The sequence below is a fragment of the Oryzias latipes genome, chromosome 5, assembly GCF_002234675.1.
Source record: "Oryzias latipes chromosome 5, ASM223467v1".
Lineage (NCBI taxonomy): Eukaryota > Metazoa > Chordata > Actinopteri > Beloniformes > Adrianichthyidae > Oryzias > Oryzias latipes.
The window spans coordinates 29,597,599-29,617,173 of NC_019863.2; the positions used below are offsets into that span (position 1 = coordinate 29,597,599).

The 19,575-nt window shown below is 39.8% G+C and overlaps 2 protein-coding genes across 6 annotated transcripts in view; one reads left to right on the forward strand and one right to left on the reverse strand.

Annotated features, from left to right (window-relative positions):
- Nucleotides 1-10,214: 10,214 nt before the first annotated feature.
- LOC101165973 (twist-related protein 2-like) lies at nucleotides 10,215-15,464 on the forward strand. 3 transcript variants are annotated; one of them, XM_011475566.2, is made up of 3 exons: nucleotides 10,220-10,326; nucleotides 10,416-11,408; nucleotides 14,650-15,464. In XM_011475566.2, the coding sequence occupies exon 2, from the start codon at nucleotides 10,508-10,510 to the stop codon at nucleotides 11,078-11,080; it is 573 nt and encodes a 190-aa protein (XP_011473868.1). In that variant the 5' UTR covers nucleotides 10,220-10,326; nucleotides 10,416-10,507; the 3' UTR covers nucleotides 11,081-11,408; nucleotides 14,650-15,464.
- Nucleotides 15,465-15,522: 58 nt separating this feature from the next.
- LOC101172488 (histone deacetylase 7) overlaps nucleotides 15,523-19,575 on the reverse strand; it is a 52,113-nt gene continuing 48,060 nt past the window's right edge. For all 3 annotated transcript variants that reach the window (XM_023955249.1, XM_023955251.1, XM_011475572.2), the window contains exons 24-25: nucleotides 17,536-17,683; nucleotides 15,523-17,451 (exon numbers count right to left, since the gene is read on the reverse strand). In XM_023955249.1, coding sequence (XP_023811017.1) covers nucleotides 17,409-17,451; nucleotides 17,536-17,683 — 191 coding nt within the window. In that variant the 3' untranslated portion in view covers nucleotides 15,523-17,408. The remainder of the gene's footprint in view (nucleotides 17,452-17,535; nucleotides 17,684-19,575) is intronic.

The following is a 19,575-nucleotide window of genomic DNA, read 5'->3' on the forward strand; positions in this document are numbered from 1 at the left end:
TTTCTATTGCAGCAGTTGTTTTTTTAACTCTATGTTTATTTTTTCTAGTAACAAAATCCTTGTAATTTTGAACCTCAACCCTTCAAAAAAAAAAAGTTTTACATGGCAGCCAGCAGATGGCAGCAGAAATCTACCAATACCAGCTTGGTTCTTCATTTGTCCTTTGATTTGAGATTTATGTTTTAAGGAATCTGCCCATCAGTCGTTCAAGGAAGTTAATGCTTTAAGTTACCGTTACACCTGCGTGTTTGGTACTCAGGAAGTGATAGTCACTTTTTTTGCACTTTAAGAAAATCATCAGGTCGCAGTTATCCATCAGTAATCCATCAGGTCGTGTTGCTGCCACAGATAAATGAAATTTCCCCATTGTGGGATTAATAAAGTCATCTATCTATCTATCTATCTATCTATCTATCTATCTATCTATCTATCTATCTATCTATCTATCTATCTATCTATCTATCTATCTATCTATCTATCTATCTATCTATCTATCTATCTATCTATCTATCTATCTATCTATCTATCTATCTATCTATCTATCTATCTATCTATCTATCTATCTATCTATCTATCTATCTATCTATCTATCTATCTATCTATCTATCTATCATTTCAGATATATTTCAGGGTTCTTTATTGTAAAACAAAAAGTATTTTTGTTAGATTTTATGTGATTACACCTAAATGTTTTTAAATCATAGCTTTTGTTCTGTAACACACCCCCTTCTTTAAGTGAAAGGAAGAAAAAAGTTGTTTTTAACAAACTGTCACATGTTATTTTTAATAAAACATGTTAAAAATCTATTTATTGTGGCTGTTTTTTGTTTGTTTTTTTGGACTAAAATAAGAGCATGACATTGAAAAATAGCTTCCTAATTTTTTTCAGTTTGACAGCATTTTTTGTAGTTTCTCTTCCTCCAAGATATTTAAATCCTGTCATTTTCACTTTCTCAATCAAATCCTTCTGTTTTTTTGGTGTAAGGGAGAGAGAATGAGCCTGTGTCAGGAGGGTCACTGCTGAAGCCTCAAAGTGGGATTTGCATCATGAGAAGAATGAAGGACTATTTGCGACCAAACCAAGGCTCGCATATAAAGGGAAAACAAGGCGCAGCAACAGTAAATGCAGGCCAATAACCTGCACTTTGAAGTCAAGCAATTATTCCATCCATCCACATTTTTTACTCTGTCGCTGTATGGAGGGCTGGGGGTGGGGGCTCAGGGTTTTCGCTGCCTTTTTGCTAAGGCGGCTGTCTGATAGAAAGGCTTTGAAGTTGATGTGAAAAATGTGCTGCAGAATTATTGCAGCCCTATCAGAGTTTGATGTCGTGATTTATTTGCAAAGCGTTCTTCTTTGTGAAAATCCTAAATCCATCCTGAAAAGAAAGGGAATCAGGCACCTTATTGCACTGTTTACTAGACTTATCAGAAACTTTCATCCTGCAGAGTCCATACTTATTATCTATGCTTCCTTTCTCTGTGCTTCAAAGAAACGCTCGTGGAATTTGCGTTTTAATTGCATTATATGACATTATACGGATTTGTTTTAATCCATATGACTTTTGCTACAATAAGGAAATTGAAATGTTATGGTTAAATCACCGTGACAACACTTTTTTTCTTTCTTTTTTTTTTTTTTTTTATCTGGGTCTTATAAAATTCAAGATTAAGACTCTAAAAAACAATCCGCCTCACTTTCCACTGAGCAAGCTGGGGGCTTTGGAGCCAAAAACCTCCTATTAAGTTTTTACACCCGCTTGTAAAATGTGCGTTTGTGTGTGTGTGTGTAGTATGTACAGAGAGGGAGGGGCCTTATTATGTTCAATTATAGGATGCTTTTCTGCCCATATCAAGGAAGGAAGTTGTCTTGACTGGCAGTCTGGCCAAGTGTGGTGAAGCCAGAAACAATAGTTTACACATTCAAATGAGCCAAAACATCCCAAACATCCTGCACTTTTGGATAGTGAGGAGAAAAGAAAAGAAAAAACAACGCAAAACACATAAATCAAAACTTACAGAAAAAACAGCCATTCTGGGAAACTTATATTTCACTGTCCAAACATGCACTAAAGTCTGATGATGTTAGAGTGACTTAGTGGATCCTTTTTTTTCCTTTGAGTTAGATTTTTACAGCATGTGTCAGTACTCTATGTGTTGACCTGTAGTCTAATAGCAGCTCATAAAATCCAGTTCAAGTCTGGTATTTGCAGTTGTGAAAAATACGGCACTGAAAGGAAAGTGGTAAGAAAATGCCAGCACTGTATGGATATGTATGAGATGTATTTCACTGGATGTTACATTCAAAACCCACTCATATTTACATTGTTACCTGTCAAATTACAGGTAATTTCCTAAACCCTGTAGTAGTTGTTTAGAAACTTTTGTTGTGTGTGAACCTTTTTATATATTGAGAACTTCATTTTTCATCATAATCATAATGTTTATGACAATTTTTATATGCTAAGTACATTATCTTTTATCCTAATCAAAATGCTCCTAAAATTATATACAGTAATATCAAATACCACACCTTGATTAAATAAAAAAATAAAGAATAAAAACCTTCACAAGTAGCTTCTCTCGGTCAAAAACCTGTTTTTTTTTTTTTACAGAATGTCATTTTTCTGTCTCATAAAATTATATTTGTATTGGCTTATTGTATAGTAAACCATCCCATAAATGAAAGGTAAGGATGTTGGCACTTCAAAAACACAGTTATTAAATAAAAGAGTTAAAGGAAAAATCTTAGACTTTCTAGCTTTTCCACTCTGGAAAATGTCCAGTGGATCTGATGAGACAAAAGAGAAGCGTTTGATCTAAAAAAAGAAGCACAAGAAGGAGAAGAAGAAAAAGCTAAATGTGAAACAAACATCTTGAACTGGTCGAGAACCAGATGGAAGCTTCTTTGGTATTTTAAGAAGGCAGTCTCAGAATGATTTCCGAGGAACTTCCGCAAAGCGAGGTACAGAGCCCACAGATATTTAAGCAATATTCATAGCAATTTACTGTTTTATTTGCAAACTGAAACATATGTTTTCAGGCCCTTCTTCTCCCATGTCCACCGTACTTCCATACTGATTTACTGCTGTAAGACTTTTCTGCTTTGATTGGTCTTTTTTTCTCCACATCTGTCTGTGTTTATCATCTTTGTCCATCACTCATCAGTCAGTCAAACCCCTTCAGCCTTCAGACCCGTCTGCCGTTTATGCCCTTGCTTTACTGTACCTCTTACAGCTTCTTCTTCCCTGTCGTTGCTCTCGGTGCCTCTGGGACCTCTGTGCTCTCGCATCTGAAACATTTTAGAGAGACATATTTGCCGTTTTAGAGGACAAAAGGATATGCCATGGCGATGGCTGTTTGAAGTGGCTTCACAGGGGGAACCAGAACCAGAGTGGTGGATCTGAGAAATGATCAAGAAACATGAATGCAGTGTAACTTTGCCAAGGTTGGAAGTCAAGGGATGGAAGGAGATATTGATTCAATGTGAAAGCAGGCCCTTTTGATGCTGGTCGGATGCAGCATCCAAAATATGGTTGTAGAAACAATGCATTCTGGGAGTTTTTTTGACAGAAAATGGTGCTTCTTGTGATTATTCCTGGAGATCCCAGTTTTAGACGGCTTCTAGAAAACATACAGCGAGCGGGTTGGTTTATGGACCATCTCTGCTCCTTTGGTTCTTTTATGAAACATCAAGGCGTTTATTTCTGTCTTCTGTCCTTTATTTCCCACATTTGTTAATCCCATCTGTGTGTCAGCGCTTCACGGGCTTCTTTCCCATCAGTGGTCCGCTCTGACATGCTGAGTCACAGAGAAGTTTGTTTTTGTTTCCATGGAGACTGAAGATAACATGTGAGTTTAAGAGGTTGACTCAGCATAACAAATGACTTTTGTGATGACTCTTTTTCTATTAAATAAAAAACCGTGTCAGTGTCTTTCTGCTGCGCTGATTAGCATCTGCTCGGTTTTGCTTTGTGTCGCTGCAGACCACAAAATTCCAATCGATTCATCTTCAGGAATGAAGCTCAAGCGTCTCTGTTAAGGTGTTGACATTGGTGGATAAGTCATCCTTTTACCAGATGGACATGCATTTTTTTCTAATACCTTTAATTTTTTCCATAAATGATGATTCAAGCACTTTAATCCGTTCTTACAAATGCATCCAACAGCTACGCAGCCTCTTTTCTCCCTGCCAGTTCCAGAAAGAGCCACACACGCATGATGATCAGTGCGCCGTATCCCCAGCTCCACTGGGATCCCCTCTGGGACTTTGGGTAATGTACCTCGGATGGGGTCCAGCATTTAAACACTGTAATAAGAGCCAGAGCAGGATATTAGCTAAATTACACATGAAAGAAGGGATATTTAAAGGAAGCTTGAAAACAAACTATGATGAATTATGGTCTAATACAAGAGGATACGTAAAGAATAATACAGACTTGGACGCAAAAAGAAAAGGAAGTTTTGCTAATCCAAATCTTTTAATCTGAATGGACAGATGTCCATTTAAATTGATGGACCAGATCTTATAGTTGCACATTAGGGTTTGAAAAATAGGCTCTTGCTGCAAAATAAAAAAACTTGTTTGCAGCGTCAATGAAAAAATAAATAAATAAAAAATCAAATTTTTGCATGCATTTTTATGTAGTTCAACCATTTTGTGCAGAATGATTGGTGATGTTACTGTAAAAATGATGATAAAAACAAAGGAAAAATATTTGATTCTATTATCTCCAGTAAAACTGTTCATGTTGTAGGAAAAACTGCAGCATATTTAGCAAAACATTTTCCCACCATTTAAAAAAAAAAAACATTTTGGGAAACTTGCTTTTGTAACAACAAATGTTGACCTCCTGAGAGAACCTATTAGCAGACTTTCAAATCTCAATTTTAGTTTAGAACACTTTAAAGTTTTTTACACAAAAATCCAGGTAAGAAAATAAACCCGTTAGAATAGGGTCTTGTAATTAAATATATTTTAGATGGGAGGAGTTTTGAATCTGGGAAACACGTTAAAAACTAAAACCTACACCTTGCATACAGCTTTAAATACACATAGCTGTCATGCAAAATAATAAAATGCTTCAACATAGATCAGACAGTTAGTTTTAAAGGTGATTTCAAACATTTAAGTAACACACTGAAATATAATCTATCAGACTTTAGATATGACACTCACTTACCTCTGAGGCATCAAGTACCCACTTGAATGCAAAGATCATCCCCCATTTTTTGCACTGTATCACATCCTGGTCTCAAGCATCTAAAACAGTCACAAAACCACTGAAATCATTGTATAAACAAGAGCCATGCCAAAAAACATCATCACTGGCATGTACTTGCTAATTATGGTATATTTTGAAGTTTTGAAAACTTGATCATATTTTCAAACCTATGTTTGCTGTGCGTTTGTCTTCATCTGGGCTCTGTTTCTGTAAATGTGCTCTGTTTGATTTTTTAACTTTGTACATCACATTATCTCATTCTGTGGAATTTCGACGATTTTAAATTATTTTGCTTTTATTGGTTCTTACTGTCCTGTTCTTACTTTTGTCGGGACTACAGGCGAAAATTATCCAAATTTGCTATAACTTGACTCAATACATCTTTTCATGTTTCACGTCATCAGTGTTCTTTTGTTCATTGTCCCTTCTTTTAAATAAATAAGCTCTAAACTCTTAAATCCCACTGATGGCTGTTGGTAGCCATTGATACGTATTCTTCATGTTGTTTTGTACACACCTCACAAGAAATTAAGCATATTACTTTTTGGTTCCATCTGTAAACTCTCATAACTCCAACTCAGAATCAGATTCAGCTTAATTGGCCAAGCATTACTTGGTCATTAAAGGGCGTTTTTCAACATAAATCTTTTGGTGACAAACTTAATTCAAAAGCATTCATAACCCTGGAGAACCCATTGGGTCAAATGTGGCAGCTTGATTTTGACATTTTATTATTTTTTATTTAAATAGCTGATACACAAAAGGAACAAAAAAAAAAGAAATGTTAAATTAACTTTATAATCCCAGAAGAAAACCATTGTTTGTCTCTCAGAGGTTAAGGTGTTTTTTTTTTAGTATTTTCAATTTATAGTTTTTAAAAAGGGTTAACATCTATTAAGTTTGGTTTGCATAAAATGTGGACACCAAAGCTTCCAATGTCCCACACTTACAACAAGCTCTACTTGTTTGGTTGAGGTACTGTCCAAAACAAGCACTGACTAAACAAGTAGTAAACTAATCTGAAAAACTGAAGTTCTTGGATTTTGGTTTGACTATATAAGAGCCCCCCCCCCCCTTCAACCAAAAACAAACGTTTTTTCTTCTACTTATGATCCTTGACAGGGCTGCACAGTCCTCACCTTCCCCAACAGCAGCGAGGTTCCTGGTTCAAATCTAGGCTGGTACTTTGCTGTTTTCACACATTGGTTTTCTTCAGGAACTTTGGCAGTCCACAAACGTGTTTTATTGGTGGGTTTGTCACTCTGAATTACCCTAGGAGATAAGAGGGTTGTCTGTCTAAATGTGGCCCTTAAAGACCCAATCTGATGAAAATGCGGTTTCAAATATGTTCTTGCACTTTTCTGGACATAGATTTATAAAATCAAGCTTAAAATTATCATATTCCTTATTCAAATCGTTGCCAGTCAGGAGCTGACAAAAAAAATTAGCGACGTATAAAATGCGCTCCGAGCTCCAAGCTCTGAGATCTCAGCAATGGGACGAGGAAGGGTGGCGAGACCAACAATCTATCACCCAACTCAGAGGTGAATTTCTAATTTCCTGCCACTCTGCAGAAACTATGTCCCAGAAAACGACACAGGTTTTTTGATTATGACTAAAAGCGGCAAAAATCATAATTAAAAGACCACTGGGAATGCTTTAAAACTAGATCAAAAAATGATTGGAGTGGGGCTTTCAAGTCCCCAGACCCATATAAGGTGTGCCCTGTCTTCACCCTGTGAGCTGGGATTGGCTCCAGCCACCCCTGTGACCCAAATGGGTGTGGATGATGGATGTCAAGCCTCTTTTTGGTTGAACTGCACTCTTTGGCCTGCTGGATAGTCTGCTTACATTCACGCTTTCACTGAACCAAGCCAAAATTCACTTGCAAGCAAATAAGACCCTTGTTGCACATGGCGCAGAGTTAAAATGAGCGTTCCCACCTGCCTAAAAAAGAAAACAAACTGGTGCGGACTGAACAGCCCCGAGTGAAAGTTCATTCATGAAATGTTTTTTGAGTTGTTTGTTGTGATCGGCACGCACCTCAAACCCCTTTGTAAAACCCAAAATCCGGGACAAAAACAACAGAGACTTTTTTTTCTTCCCCTGGTCGTTTTCTTTGTCTCAGCTGTGAGCTCTACACACACATCTCCCGGCAAAATCAGAATGGAGGGGTCACTGTCTCCACCTCAGTTATCAACCACACCTTCTTGTCAAAGTCTCCCCTTCATCCACCCTCCCCCTGCTTATGCCCCTTCACCCCTCGGCACACACACCCCCCACACCATTCCTACCTCTCCCCCCCAAACCTTTCTAAGTGGATACCCCACAGGAAGGGTTTCTCTAGAAGGGGAAATGGGTCCCAGATGTCTGCCTTTGTGTCTCCGTAAACTCCTGGGGAGGGATGGAGTCCTTGAGGGACTTAAGGTGGGGAGAAGGAGAAATGGTAAAGATGAGGGGGGGGGCACAGATCGCTGTGTGCAAATGTCAATAGCAGCACCCCCCCCCAAGGAGGGAGAAGAAACTCCCGTAAAGAGCGTGAGGTGGAGAATGCAGTGACTGACTCCCTCTTGTTGGGCTGGTATGGATTTCCAAACACATCATTTGGGATTGGACACACTTCCTGCTGAGGACGTCAACATGGAGCTTCAACCTCTGGCTTCATGACAAACATTGAATAGACTGCGTTACGAATTCTGAGGAACAACATTTCCCCCCCCCCCCCCCCCCGAGCTTCAAAGTTTTAACGTGGCCGCTATTCAGTGTTGTATTTCTGTCATGTCACAACCACATGGCGAAAAGTCAGGAAAAAAAAAAAAAAAGGAATACAACCCCTTTTTGATATTCAAGCTCTCCAGCGAGTGTGTAAGCCTATATATTGTATATTCTTATGTGTATAATTTACATGTGGCTCCAGATAGACTTAATTATGACCCCCGTGGACACGGAACAAAGATAAGAGCAGGGCCTAAGTGTTTAGCGAAACATTATGTCAAAACTCTGACAAGGAAATGAAATGTGCAACATCAATCAGCCTATGAGGACGGAGATCAAACGAGCCTCCACACTCCCGCATCTGGTTCTGCTTGGACAGCTTCACTTTTTTCCTCTTCTTTTTCTAGTTTTTTTTTCTTTCTTTTCTTATTCCTCTCCCCTTCTCTCCCTCCTATTCTTCTACGCGCCACAGCATTCCGTTAGCTCATTGTTTCCATCATGATGGCACACAGCCACGCTTTTGCTGAAGGTAAGCTGCAGCTCCAGAGATTAGCATCAGCAGGGGCGACTTTTGTCTTTCCAGCATGTCCATCGAAGCTCCCCATAAGCTTCAGATCCAAAAACCGACTAATCCAGGAGATGACTTGGTCCATTGTACTTAGCCTTGTATAATTCACAATCTCTGTCCAGTCTTTCTTTGATGATTGTTTTGGTTTTTCCCTCTTTTAGGCTGATTGAACCCAACCAGGATCTAGTTCATTTCAGCTCAGCATCAATCCATGAATGAAATGTAAACCAGCGCAATCATGGGGCTCCTCAAAAGCCTCCTTTTGCTCACATCCCACCTTTCAAATGAAATCACGTTTGAAATTTTGACCGTAAACTGTCAGACAACAGAAAAAGCCTTAATCATCTTTTTTAATGCCACATTCTATATTTTACCCTTAGAAAAAGGTCAACATTTCTTGCACCATTGAAAGGATTTTCTTTAAAAAGCAAAGAAATCTGCCAATGGAGTCAGAAAAATGGTCTGAAGTTTTTTCAATCTAAATTGAAAAAACTTATTTTTTCAAGATTCAGTTTTGGTTGTAGGAACTGGATTTTGGAAGCGGTATACCAGTAAACATGAAGACCACCACCAAGCATGCTGTCACCAAAAAGTCCAAGATTTCTGCAGCTTTAAAAAGCGGAAACCGAAACCTTCCCTTGAGATTCTATGAAATGCTCCACAGATGAGTCACTGTCGTGACGCATGCAGGTATAAACGGATGTTTTTCTGGAAAAACTTGAGGCCGACTCAACGTTGGATTTATGCAAGATTTAGTAATTGGTCTGAATTGTAGAGTGCGCAGATTGGACAAGCAAAGCCTCCTGTCATTTTCTCAGGGCCTACCTGCTGTTTCATGACTGCCAGCATGAGGAAAATGTGCCTGAGTCGATGCAGATCCAGATGTGAGGAGGTGGAACATGTGCTGGCTCTGCCCCGAGGCCATTGATGCCACAATTAGGTGCTCCCTCACCTCTGTAGAGCAAGGTCTGCGGGCCACTGAGGTCAGGGGTTGTTCAGGGTCCTGCCTGCGCTCTCATCCTAACCCAGAGGAGTCGGACAGCTGATGTCAGGCGTGGTAAACGAGGAGTTTGTGCGTGAACTCAAAACACAGGTTCAGTTTGGAGGGCAACATTTTTAGGACCTGCACAAGAAGATAAGTGCGAGAAATCCTGCTCCCTCCAATCATGGCTGCATGAGTAAAAATACAGGAATTTCACACGGAGGTCATTGTTCCACTACTGAAATGCGCCACTTTTAGGATTCTTGGAGTAAAAGTCCAACGGCTGGGTCATCTAGACCACTTTCAATGACAGAATTGGACCTAACTTTCCCATTTATTCTTCAAATCCATACTTTTTATGTGTCACCATCTGTTTTAATGACTGTTTTAATTACTATAAAAAAAAATGAAGGCAAAAAAAAGTCCTTATGAACCGTCACTTGTCTCCGACGCCATGATCAGAGGTAAAGATGTGACAACACAAATAACTACTGCCGGTTTACATACGCACTAGGATGCAGGCAGACTGACGTTTCAGGAGAAATCTGGAACCCATAAAGCTTCAGACATCTCTGCAGCATTAGATACTGCACTTCTTATTGGCTAGGAGCTCCACTTACCCCCTTTCCCCTATCACCCGCCCAACTATTGCACACTTCCTGCCTGCTTAGCAGTCCAAGGCTCAACCGCACCTTCTGGAAGTCCTCGGAGCCAATGAGAAGTGCCCGTAGGATCTGGGTTAGCGCTTGGCTATAAAAGATGTGGAGGTTGGCGTGCCTGTCAGATGGTTTGTTGTTCTGTCTGGCAGGCTGAAGGGGGAATGTGAGAAGTTTAACAAGGTAACCAGGAAACTGGACAGCCCGGCAGCTGATCCGATGGAGCTTCAGCAGCCGTAACTTTGTTGAAAGCAAAAACTTTTTTTTTCCAGAAGTTGTGAGGTTTGCTGAGAGCGTCAGAGAAGGTGAAGTAAAAAGAAGCCGCAGAGACTCCTGTTGTCGTGGAGGAGGCTGGAAGGTCGCCATGAGAGAAGAGGTGTCCTGCACCAATTCCCCTGAAGGAGGGATGGGGGCCAGCGAAGAGGAGCTGGAGAGAGGATCCAAAAAGTCCCTCCAACAAGGAAATCGAAAACGCTCCCCTTATCCCAAGAAGGAGAGCCTGAGTCAGGCAGAGGAGAGTTGCACGGGCAGCCCCAGCAGCCTGCTGCCAAGCGGGCCAAAGCGGCCCAAGAAAAGCCCGACAGCGGTCGTGTCACTGGCCCCCACGTCTTTGGGTCCCAGGTCTGAGCCCCCTTTTGAGGAACTCCACTCTCAGCGGGTTATTGCCAACGTGCGGGAGCGCCAGCGTACCCAGTCGTTGAACGACGCCTTTGCCTCTCTGCGCAAAATTATCCCCACGCTGCCCTCAGACAAGCTGAGCAAGATCCAGATCCTCAAGCTGGCTTCTCGCTACATCGACTTCCTGTACCAGGTCCTGCAGAGCGACGAGATGGACGCCAAGCTGGCCAGCTGCAACTACCTGGCCCACGAAAGACTCAGCTACGCTTTCTCTGTCTGGAGGATGGAGGGTGCCTGGGCCATGTCCACCAGCCATTAAGACCCCCCCCCCCACCCCTCAAGCTTCTCAAACTCCCTCTTGTGTCCACATTTCAATCCTTCTCCCTCTCCACCCTTGTCTGTGTTTGCATCCATTTCCTGACCTCTGACTCTGTGACTTCTTGGCTCACGGTCTGATTTTAACCCTTTCATCTCAAACCTCTGCAGACATTTGTTCAGCGGTGCCTCGCTGCACGGCCGTTGGCCTCGTTTAAATGCTTTCCTGATGCAAAAATGCTGTTGCCCTTTCCCTGCACTCTTTACTTTTCTGCCATGCCAGTCCTACAGATTTGTCAAGAGCAGCAAGTCACTCCACCTCAGCCCCTCAGGTATGAACTAAAAGCAAAAACAACTCCATGCACACAGAAAACAGAAAAAAGTCACCGTTAGCCCTGACACACTTCTGTGGATTTAGCTTAAAATAACTGTTTTTGTACAAGTCTTTAAGGTAACGGCTATTGCTAACTGGACACCTAAAAAAACCCAAACATATAGAGAATAAATGCTGAACCGTTGAAAAGAGAAATACAATAATGAGAATGGGTTTAGAGTTAGAATTCATGTTTAATCAGACAAAACAGTCATTTCATTAGATTTTTTAAATGTGGGATGTTGTTGCAAAACTAACTATTGTGAGATTGCAGCTGGGAATTAATATTGTTGTTCTTCTACCCACTTTTTTTTCCAAGCACTTAAATGCTTTCTGTTTTTTCCTGATTTTTAACTATTTTATTTTGAAATGAAGAAAATAAATTTTCTTGATCCCAGTAATTTACGAAAATGTTTTAAACGCCCTTTTTTATTCATCTCATATAAAACGTTTGGTTTGCATCTCAGTGGCTGCTATTGAGAATTTTCATAACTGCTCAACATCAGAAGAAAAGATGCAAGTGTCTATTTTCTTTATTTGAGTTTCCTTAAAACTGTTTAGTTTCTGGGAGTTTTAGAGGATTTTTGCTGAAATAAAAAGATTAAAAAATAAAAAATTATTGCACCGTTTATTTTGGGTGGATTTATAAAAACAGGCTTTACAAGAATAAAAAAAATCAGGATCTGATTAACAATTCCTATTTTTATTTTGTAAAAAAGTAACATTCAAACATGATCCTAAAAAGTCTAAATTCATCTGACTAATCTTTTTCTTATCTTTGCTGAGTGGCTTAGCGATGAAATGCTTTTGAGAGTCAAAAATTATTAATTTTCCTTTAATTAATCCAAAAAAACAGACTTCACTCAGTCTGTACTTTTAAATCACTCACAGGTCTCTAGCAGTCAAATCAATTGACAAACACTATAGAAAAAAAATTCTAATATGATCAAAGCAGGAAAAAGTTGTGTCATTTTACAAACTTATAGGGACTGTTTCCCTCTCAATGATCTTCCCCCCTGGTGCACCGATGTTTGACAGATCTCTGATGAATTTCAGACAAATGTTTTCCACACAATCTCCAGGGTCTGTTTTGCTTTTTCGACCACTTTAACAGACACCAGATTTCTGCGCAGGTACCGCATGAAGGGGGGAGAAAAGAAGGGGAGTAAAGAAAAAAAAAGAAAAGAAACGGAGGCACATCACTCCCTCTCCCCCTGCAGCCTTGCCCTCTTTCCTCAGGATCCTGTATCGTGCAATCAGGCCTCGCTGGGTCCAGACAAGCAGGAACCTTTAGATTGAAAACAGTTGTGAGGTATTAGTAAGGTGTGTAGCAGGGTTAGGGTCAGACGCAGGGGCCTGAGTGTGTCTGTGCATGTTCATGTGGGTGTTTGTTTATGTGCATAGAGTTAGCATTAATTAGCCTTCTCTGAAACAATGTGTGTGGCTGTGCAAACGTGTGCACAAACAGGAATACACTTGAAGATTTAATCTTTCTCATCTCCTGTTTGGTTTCTTCTCTGTCAGACTCTGAACTTGATTTTTTTTTTTTACAAGGGAGCCAGGACGGCTCACAAAACATTTTTTAAGTGCAAAATGAGTGGAAGTGAGGGTTGGATTTTGAGGTGCAGACTTCCTCATCTGCTCGTTGACAGGTTAAGGTAATCACATTTTACACAGACCGCAGAAATCTGTATGACTGCAGATGTGAAGTAACTGCGAACTGTCTGCGGCAAGAATCAAGCACTTTTCCATGCAGCATATGCACTCCAAACAGTGTCCAGACACACATAAACAGCTGCCTCCCATGTGCACGCTGCAGGTGTTCCACTCTGAAGTCCTTTTAAACCTGCAGCGCTCTCCACAGCAGGCGTGGATGCGCTCCAGTCCGCGCTGTGGACAGAAAGCTGAGGCTCTTGCATGTGGAGCCAAGTGTCCTTGAATGCATTGTTGCTGTCATTATCCACACTTTGCTGGCTCTGCCTGTTATCATCAGCTCTGCAGGAGAGACTGCTAGAAAGTAAAGGCCTGCAACCCACCCAGATACACGGCTTTAGGAGGGAGACAAGGTTGGAAAGGGTCAGGAAACTTTCAATTTGAGTATTTTATAGGTCAATTAATCTAAATAAAGAAACTGATTAAGCAATAGCTTAAAAATCTGATTTTTTCAATTAGATTTTTAAACACATATGTAATAATGGAAACATATTAAGTCCACTGAGGCATAAAATTTACGAATGTGGACAATTTGCACTAAAGGGACAGGCCTTTGTTCGCCAGACTTCTGATTTATTTATGTTATTTATCTACATAAAGAAGCGTGCCTTCATTATCTGACATAAACAGACATAAACACATGATGTGTTAATACAAAAAAGGAAGTCTGAGCCCGTGAGAGATTACATGGATAATAGAACGCAGTGTTGAGTCAAACACTCCTCTTTTTGTTTAGAGTTCAGTCACAATAGTTCTCTCTGTGCTGAAACTCCTGGCTCTGGTGCACCTGTGTGTGTGCCACAGCTTGGACTGTTGGATCATCTTCTGTGTTTATGAAATAACTGACTAACTTTTGGCTGATTTGGGCCAAAAAGAAGAAAAAAGAGAAGCTTTTTGTGTCCAGTTCATCCACATTTTCAAAGATGGGATCCAGATAGTCATCTGTAGAAGTCCAAACAGGTGGGAGGATTGTGTGTGTGTGTGTGTGTGCATGCTGTGATTTGTTTGCGTCATCTGTCTGAACTTGCGTTTTGGCCAACATTCTGATTTAAACTAAAAATAAACAACAAAAAGACACGTTTTCAGTTAGATAAGTCAAACAGGGAAACCTAAAATCTTTTTTAATGAATTTGAAGACAAAAAAAAAAAAAAAGCCAACAACAACAAAAGACAAGGCTGCTCCTCAAACTTAATTTAAAAAAAAAGGAAGAATGTAAAAAAGAAACACTTATCTAACTTCTTATGTTTTTTCCCCCCTGAAACACGGAAACAGAGCTGTAATTACAGCTGCGGATGAATTGCGTGCTCGTTAAAACAAGGTCAATTTAAAGAGCTGCAGGGATTTTTCCACCTTCCACTAAACAAAAAGTGTTTGTTTATTTGTTTATGCTGGTTTTTATGACTTCAGACCGTCAAAGTCTCCTCCCAAGCAGCCTCAAAGTTTTACTTTTGTCCCGTCAGCTCATGTTTGTCTTTTACTCCTTCAGAGACAAATGGACAAATGGGAAATTCTCCAAACCTGAAGAACCTCTCTCCGGTCTCGCTCCGACATTTTCCCGTCTGTGAGACTGAAGCTTCTCTTTTTCTTCCGTGGACGTGACTCATCATGATGCAGCCACACGGCCTCCACCTCCTGAAACTCAGTGGAGATGTGAAAGCAGTGAACTTCTGAACAAGCAAACAAAAAATAGAGAAAACAAACAGCTGGCCTGCGGTGACAATGGAACAAAGTGGCTGCTGGTTCGAGTGCCCTCAGTGACATCCACCCGTCTCCTCTCCAGAGACGACTCGCTGCCTGACAGACATTAAGATGATTAATGATACTGGCACAGGGATGGTTGGAGGGCGGTCACAGCCAATGAATGTTTACAGCTAAGATGCTAATAAGCTAATCACTCTGGCTCTAAAGTAAAGAAGAAGAGCTTGAGGAATCTGACATTGAGCTTCAACTTTGTTGTGCTGCAGCAACTGGATAACTTTTTGTGTATTTTTTTGTGTATATTTCTGTTAAATACCGTTAACACCCCATGTTACTCTGCTTTAAAGACAAAAAATGTACGGTTCAGCCACTTGTCCATCAGTGAGGTCTGTGCTTTGAAGTTAGCAGCTTAAAAATGATAAGTACAGTAAACTCATGGAGCTATAAGAGTTCTAGCAAACAGGCCATATTGATAACGTGCACAGATGATCTGATTCTTGTGTAAGTGGTTGCTCTCGTTTCTTTTTGTACTATTTTCCATTTGCTTTGAATCGTTTTGTCTCGTGTCATCTCCTTTGGACAATAAAAATGTACTCACTGGCATTTGGATCATCCATGTGTTGGCCCTCTAAATGCACAATCAAGGAAGCAGACTCAAATATATAATTTACTTTTATTAGAGAATTCTGGAAACAAAATAGAAACAATCAAGAAAAAGCATATGATCTGTCAGCATCTGTGGTACTGCACAGAAAAAAAAAGTCAGTAACAACGTGGCGCACAGTGTTTAGCCTTTCACAGGTTAAAAAAGACAATTCTTTTGTTAATTTGGTCTTTCGATGAATACCATTTTTTTTTACGGCTCAATTACAAAAATAGTTTATTTAGCATCAATTAAGACCAAAAAGTTAAGACATTGCGGTTTGTCAGGTTGATGTCGTGGCAGACTATCTAGCTACAATCGGCTTGTCGGGCCATCAAAGCTGACGCGCAGCTGCTTCCTCAATGTTTTCACATTTTCATAACATTAACAAACTCCGGACAGACTTTTGTTGCACGCAGGACGCAGCATCAGGACAGAGCTAAACCGAAAGAAAAGCAAACATACTGTATTAGCACCATCATAGCTGTGTTAGACACGCAGAGAGCACTTCAAAGACAAAGTATAAATACACGTCATGTCATTTGAATTTGTTTATACGTCTCTGCATTTGGTGCTTTTTTGACTGTTTGGATATATTAAAGAAAAAAAAAACATTCACAAACTCCTCAAAGTCTTTGAAGTCTTTGCTTGTCCAGAAACAGCCCACTGTAAACTTTGGTTGCGCTTAACCTGTGTCTAAATGCACCATGCAGACATCCCTGACTGAACATTCAGCTACTTCACTGCTAAATCTGAGAGGTCAGATGCTGCCTAAATCAGGACAGCACTTCGCGGGAGAATAACTGATCAGGTTTGATCAAAAAGACAAAGATCCAACACAGCAGGAATGCTAATCCACAGGAAGAAACACTGGTCCGCCTAACATGAGAAGGGATTGAGATTCCGGCCCCTCGTGTCTGAGGGCTGCTTAAGTGCACTTTAAGATTGTTTTAAGATTTTTAAATGCATCACGTTGACGATGCATGAGTGGTCACGTCAGATTGGGTGCAAAAATGTCTGCATCCCTGGATACTGCGACCTCGCCCCAGTGACCAGAGGTACCAGCTCTTCACGGCTGGGACTATCGCCACCACGGCAAACTACAGCATATTTAAATATTGAAGAACCATGTCAGGGAGACAACAACAATAAGTGCAGCTTTCTGAAGCCGTGCTGCATATGCTCGCCTGACATGCCAACAAAAAAAAAGAAGAAAGAAGTTCAGGGAAAATATGTGGACACAGAAAACAATATGAAACACATGTATCAGACTCCATTGTAGCTTCACTTTGAATTTCTGGTTTCTTTAAAATATCTCCCGCTGACATTCCCAGAATTGGTCGCCAACGGGTCAAACTAATATTCAAATGAAGCAAAACCAGGAACAAACAAGATGTATGATTGTCAACATGCTTTTCTAGCATCTTGTCCAGGTCCAAAATAACGCAGTGCAAGAGGATCAGAAGGAATGTTTCCTTCATCGAATTTTCATCATCTGACTTATCTTAAGCGTACAGAGCACGCCGGCTCTCCTTCACTCGTCGTCTTCCTTTCTGGTTTCACTAAACCTTCAAAGCTAAAAGACTCTAAGAAGGTCCTGCAGGAGTCATGAACAAAGTCAATATTTTCAGTCACAGAGACGGGCCTCCTCTCATATTTGTTCATGTTGCACTAGGTGCTTCCAAACAGTAAAAGGCTCTTCATAAATCCGTTTTTGTTGTTGTTAATTTAAAATGAACGCTGGTCTGCAGTGTGTGCAAGAATCAAGGTGGTCGGACTGCAGTCTGCAGCAATGCAACTTCTGCCCAAGGTGAGATCTGCTTCCAGTGATGATCCAAACTTTGTGTAAATGTGTGAGTTTCCACTGAGATTAGTTTGAAGGCAGCAGCATGGCAGCTCTTTCCTCAAAGGGAATCCATTTTCTCCGACTTTTTTTCCTGCTGTTTCCTTAAAAACAAGAAACGTTTGGTTTTAAAGAAAAAATGTCTTTGATGCTTTAGTGGTGGATATTAATGCTGATGTTCCCCTTGCCTCTCAGATGTGAGCGATCCCATGGACAGGGAGGCGATGGCGCTGACAGCCTCACTGTCGGAGTCCCGCCTAAGCCTTTGTCTCTGCGCCTGCAGGTAGGACAGATCCACGGTGGCGGCAGAATCCCTCACACTCTGCCAGAATTCACCTGAGGCAGAAAGATTCAAGCCTGTTGTTCAGTCATTATTTCTTTGTCTTGCATGTCAAAGTAGTTTAAACTTGAAAAGATTTCAAATTTTGTTTTTAGACATTCAAGTTTTGAAATTTGAAGTTGTTTAAAAGTCTCTTTGCTCTAAGCTTTTCTCAAAATCAGTACAGTCGAGACTTTTTTGTCACATTAAGAGCTAGGATCAAAAAACAAGGAAATTATTGTTAAAAAAAACAATAAAAAAACAATAGAAAACAATGGAAAAACTTGATTTACGACTCAAAAAAAGCAATTTTTGGCTCAATTATAAAGATTTTATTTTAGAGTCATAATTTTGGAAACAAAAATTTAGATTCATGTTCTAAGAATAAGAAGTAGTTTTAGATCGGATGAGGATTTATTAAGATGCACTAAAAAGTATAAGATTTTTAATTAAAAAGCTTTTTTTCCATGTACACATGTTCTCCAACAGGCCGAAATCTATTTATGGGCTAATTTTGTTTACTTTTTTTTCTACAACGAGTCATTTCCACTTATTACACTACTTTTTTGTCTCTGTAATCAAAATAAACTACAACTAGGGATATCAACACTCAAGAAATGCACATTCTTTACTTAGAACTAGCAAGAAAATACATATAATTTTGCTGTATAGCACTCATTTGTAAGCAATTATAACAGTTAGCTGTTAAATTTATATTTTGAATTCTTATTTGGAACTCCTTGTCTCTAGATTTTGATATTTTTTGTTAGGTAAAAGATTGTTGCATCATGGACAGAATACAGATTTTCCTCTTCTTTTTTTTTTATTTTAAGGCTGTCTGCAGTGTAATACATGGAAAAAAAGCCTTTAAGCACTACTTAGAGCTTGATCACCTACTTGTCGCTGTTTAGTGATAACATAAGCAATGTTTTTGTATTTGCGCATAAACTAAGGTTTAATCTGGAGAAACAAAAAAAAGAAAGAACGAAAGAAAGAAAAGTTGTAGTTGTGCGTAAGAATGTGCTCTGGCTGTGCATGCAACTTTCATATATTTCACCCCGAGCCTGAATTATGGGTTTAACATTCCTGTGGCTATTCAAATATTTTTAATTAATCTAATTTGGTTGGGATAACATTTGTGCGCAATCAGGAGGGGATGTTGTGAAGGTCGTGTGCCAGAAAAGTGTTTGAAGATAATTAGAGCCAGGGTGGCTGTGTGTGTGTGTGTGGGTGGGGTGGGGGGTGGGGGGTATGTGTGTGTGTGTGTGGGTGTGTGTGTGTATGTGTGTGTTTCTGTCTGTGGGTGGGACAGCTGGAGGGAGGGATGGGAGACAGGGATGTAAAGGAGGAAAGGTGGTCAGAATGCAGCAGTAATGAGGAGGAAGAGTGCTAATAGAGCAAAAACCTTTAACTGTCACCATCCTTAGACTCAACAGTTAAACTTTTCCAAGATACAGATTCTATTTTTTAGATAAACTCGAAATTACTGTGACAGTTTCCATAACAAAGAAGAGAGTCCAAAACAATTCTCTTTTAAAATGATTTCATGCTTAAGCAAAAAAAGCACCTAAACTTAAAAAAACAAAAAAAATTTTGCTAGCAACGAATCGGCTCCTCATGTACTCAGTTCACAACCGATGATGACTAAATTTACACATTTATTTGTCTTCTTATCCTGAGAATCTATTTAATGTTGTTTTCAGAATGAACTACATTTTTATAAAACTAGATAAATAATTCAGAATTTATCAAATGCTGAAAATAAAGTGTTCTGTGTGCAAGTTACACTAAATCTAATAAAGTGCCTCCTGAATGGTTCTCCATTGTGCTGTTAACCTTGACAGGGTTCATAACATTTTTTGATATTGATTCATTGTGACATTTTTATTAATTTTCTTTTTAAAATTGA

Bases quoted from the DNA above. Each gene is read 5' to 3' on its own strand.
- LOC101165973 (XM_011475566.2), top strand. From the start codon at position 10,508: ATGAGAGAAGAGGTGTCCTGCACCAATTCCCCTGAAGGAGGGATGGGG.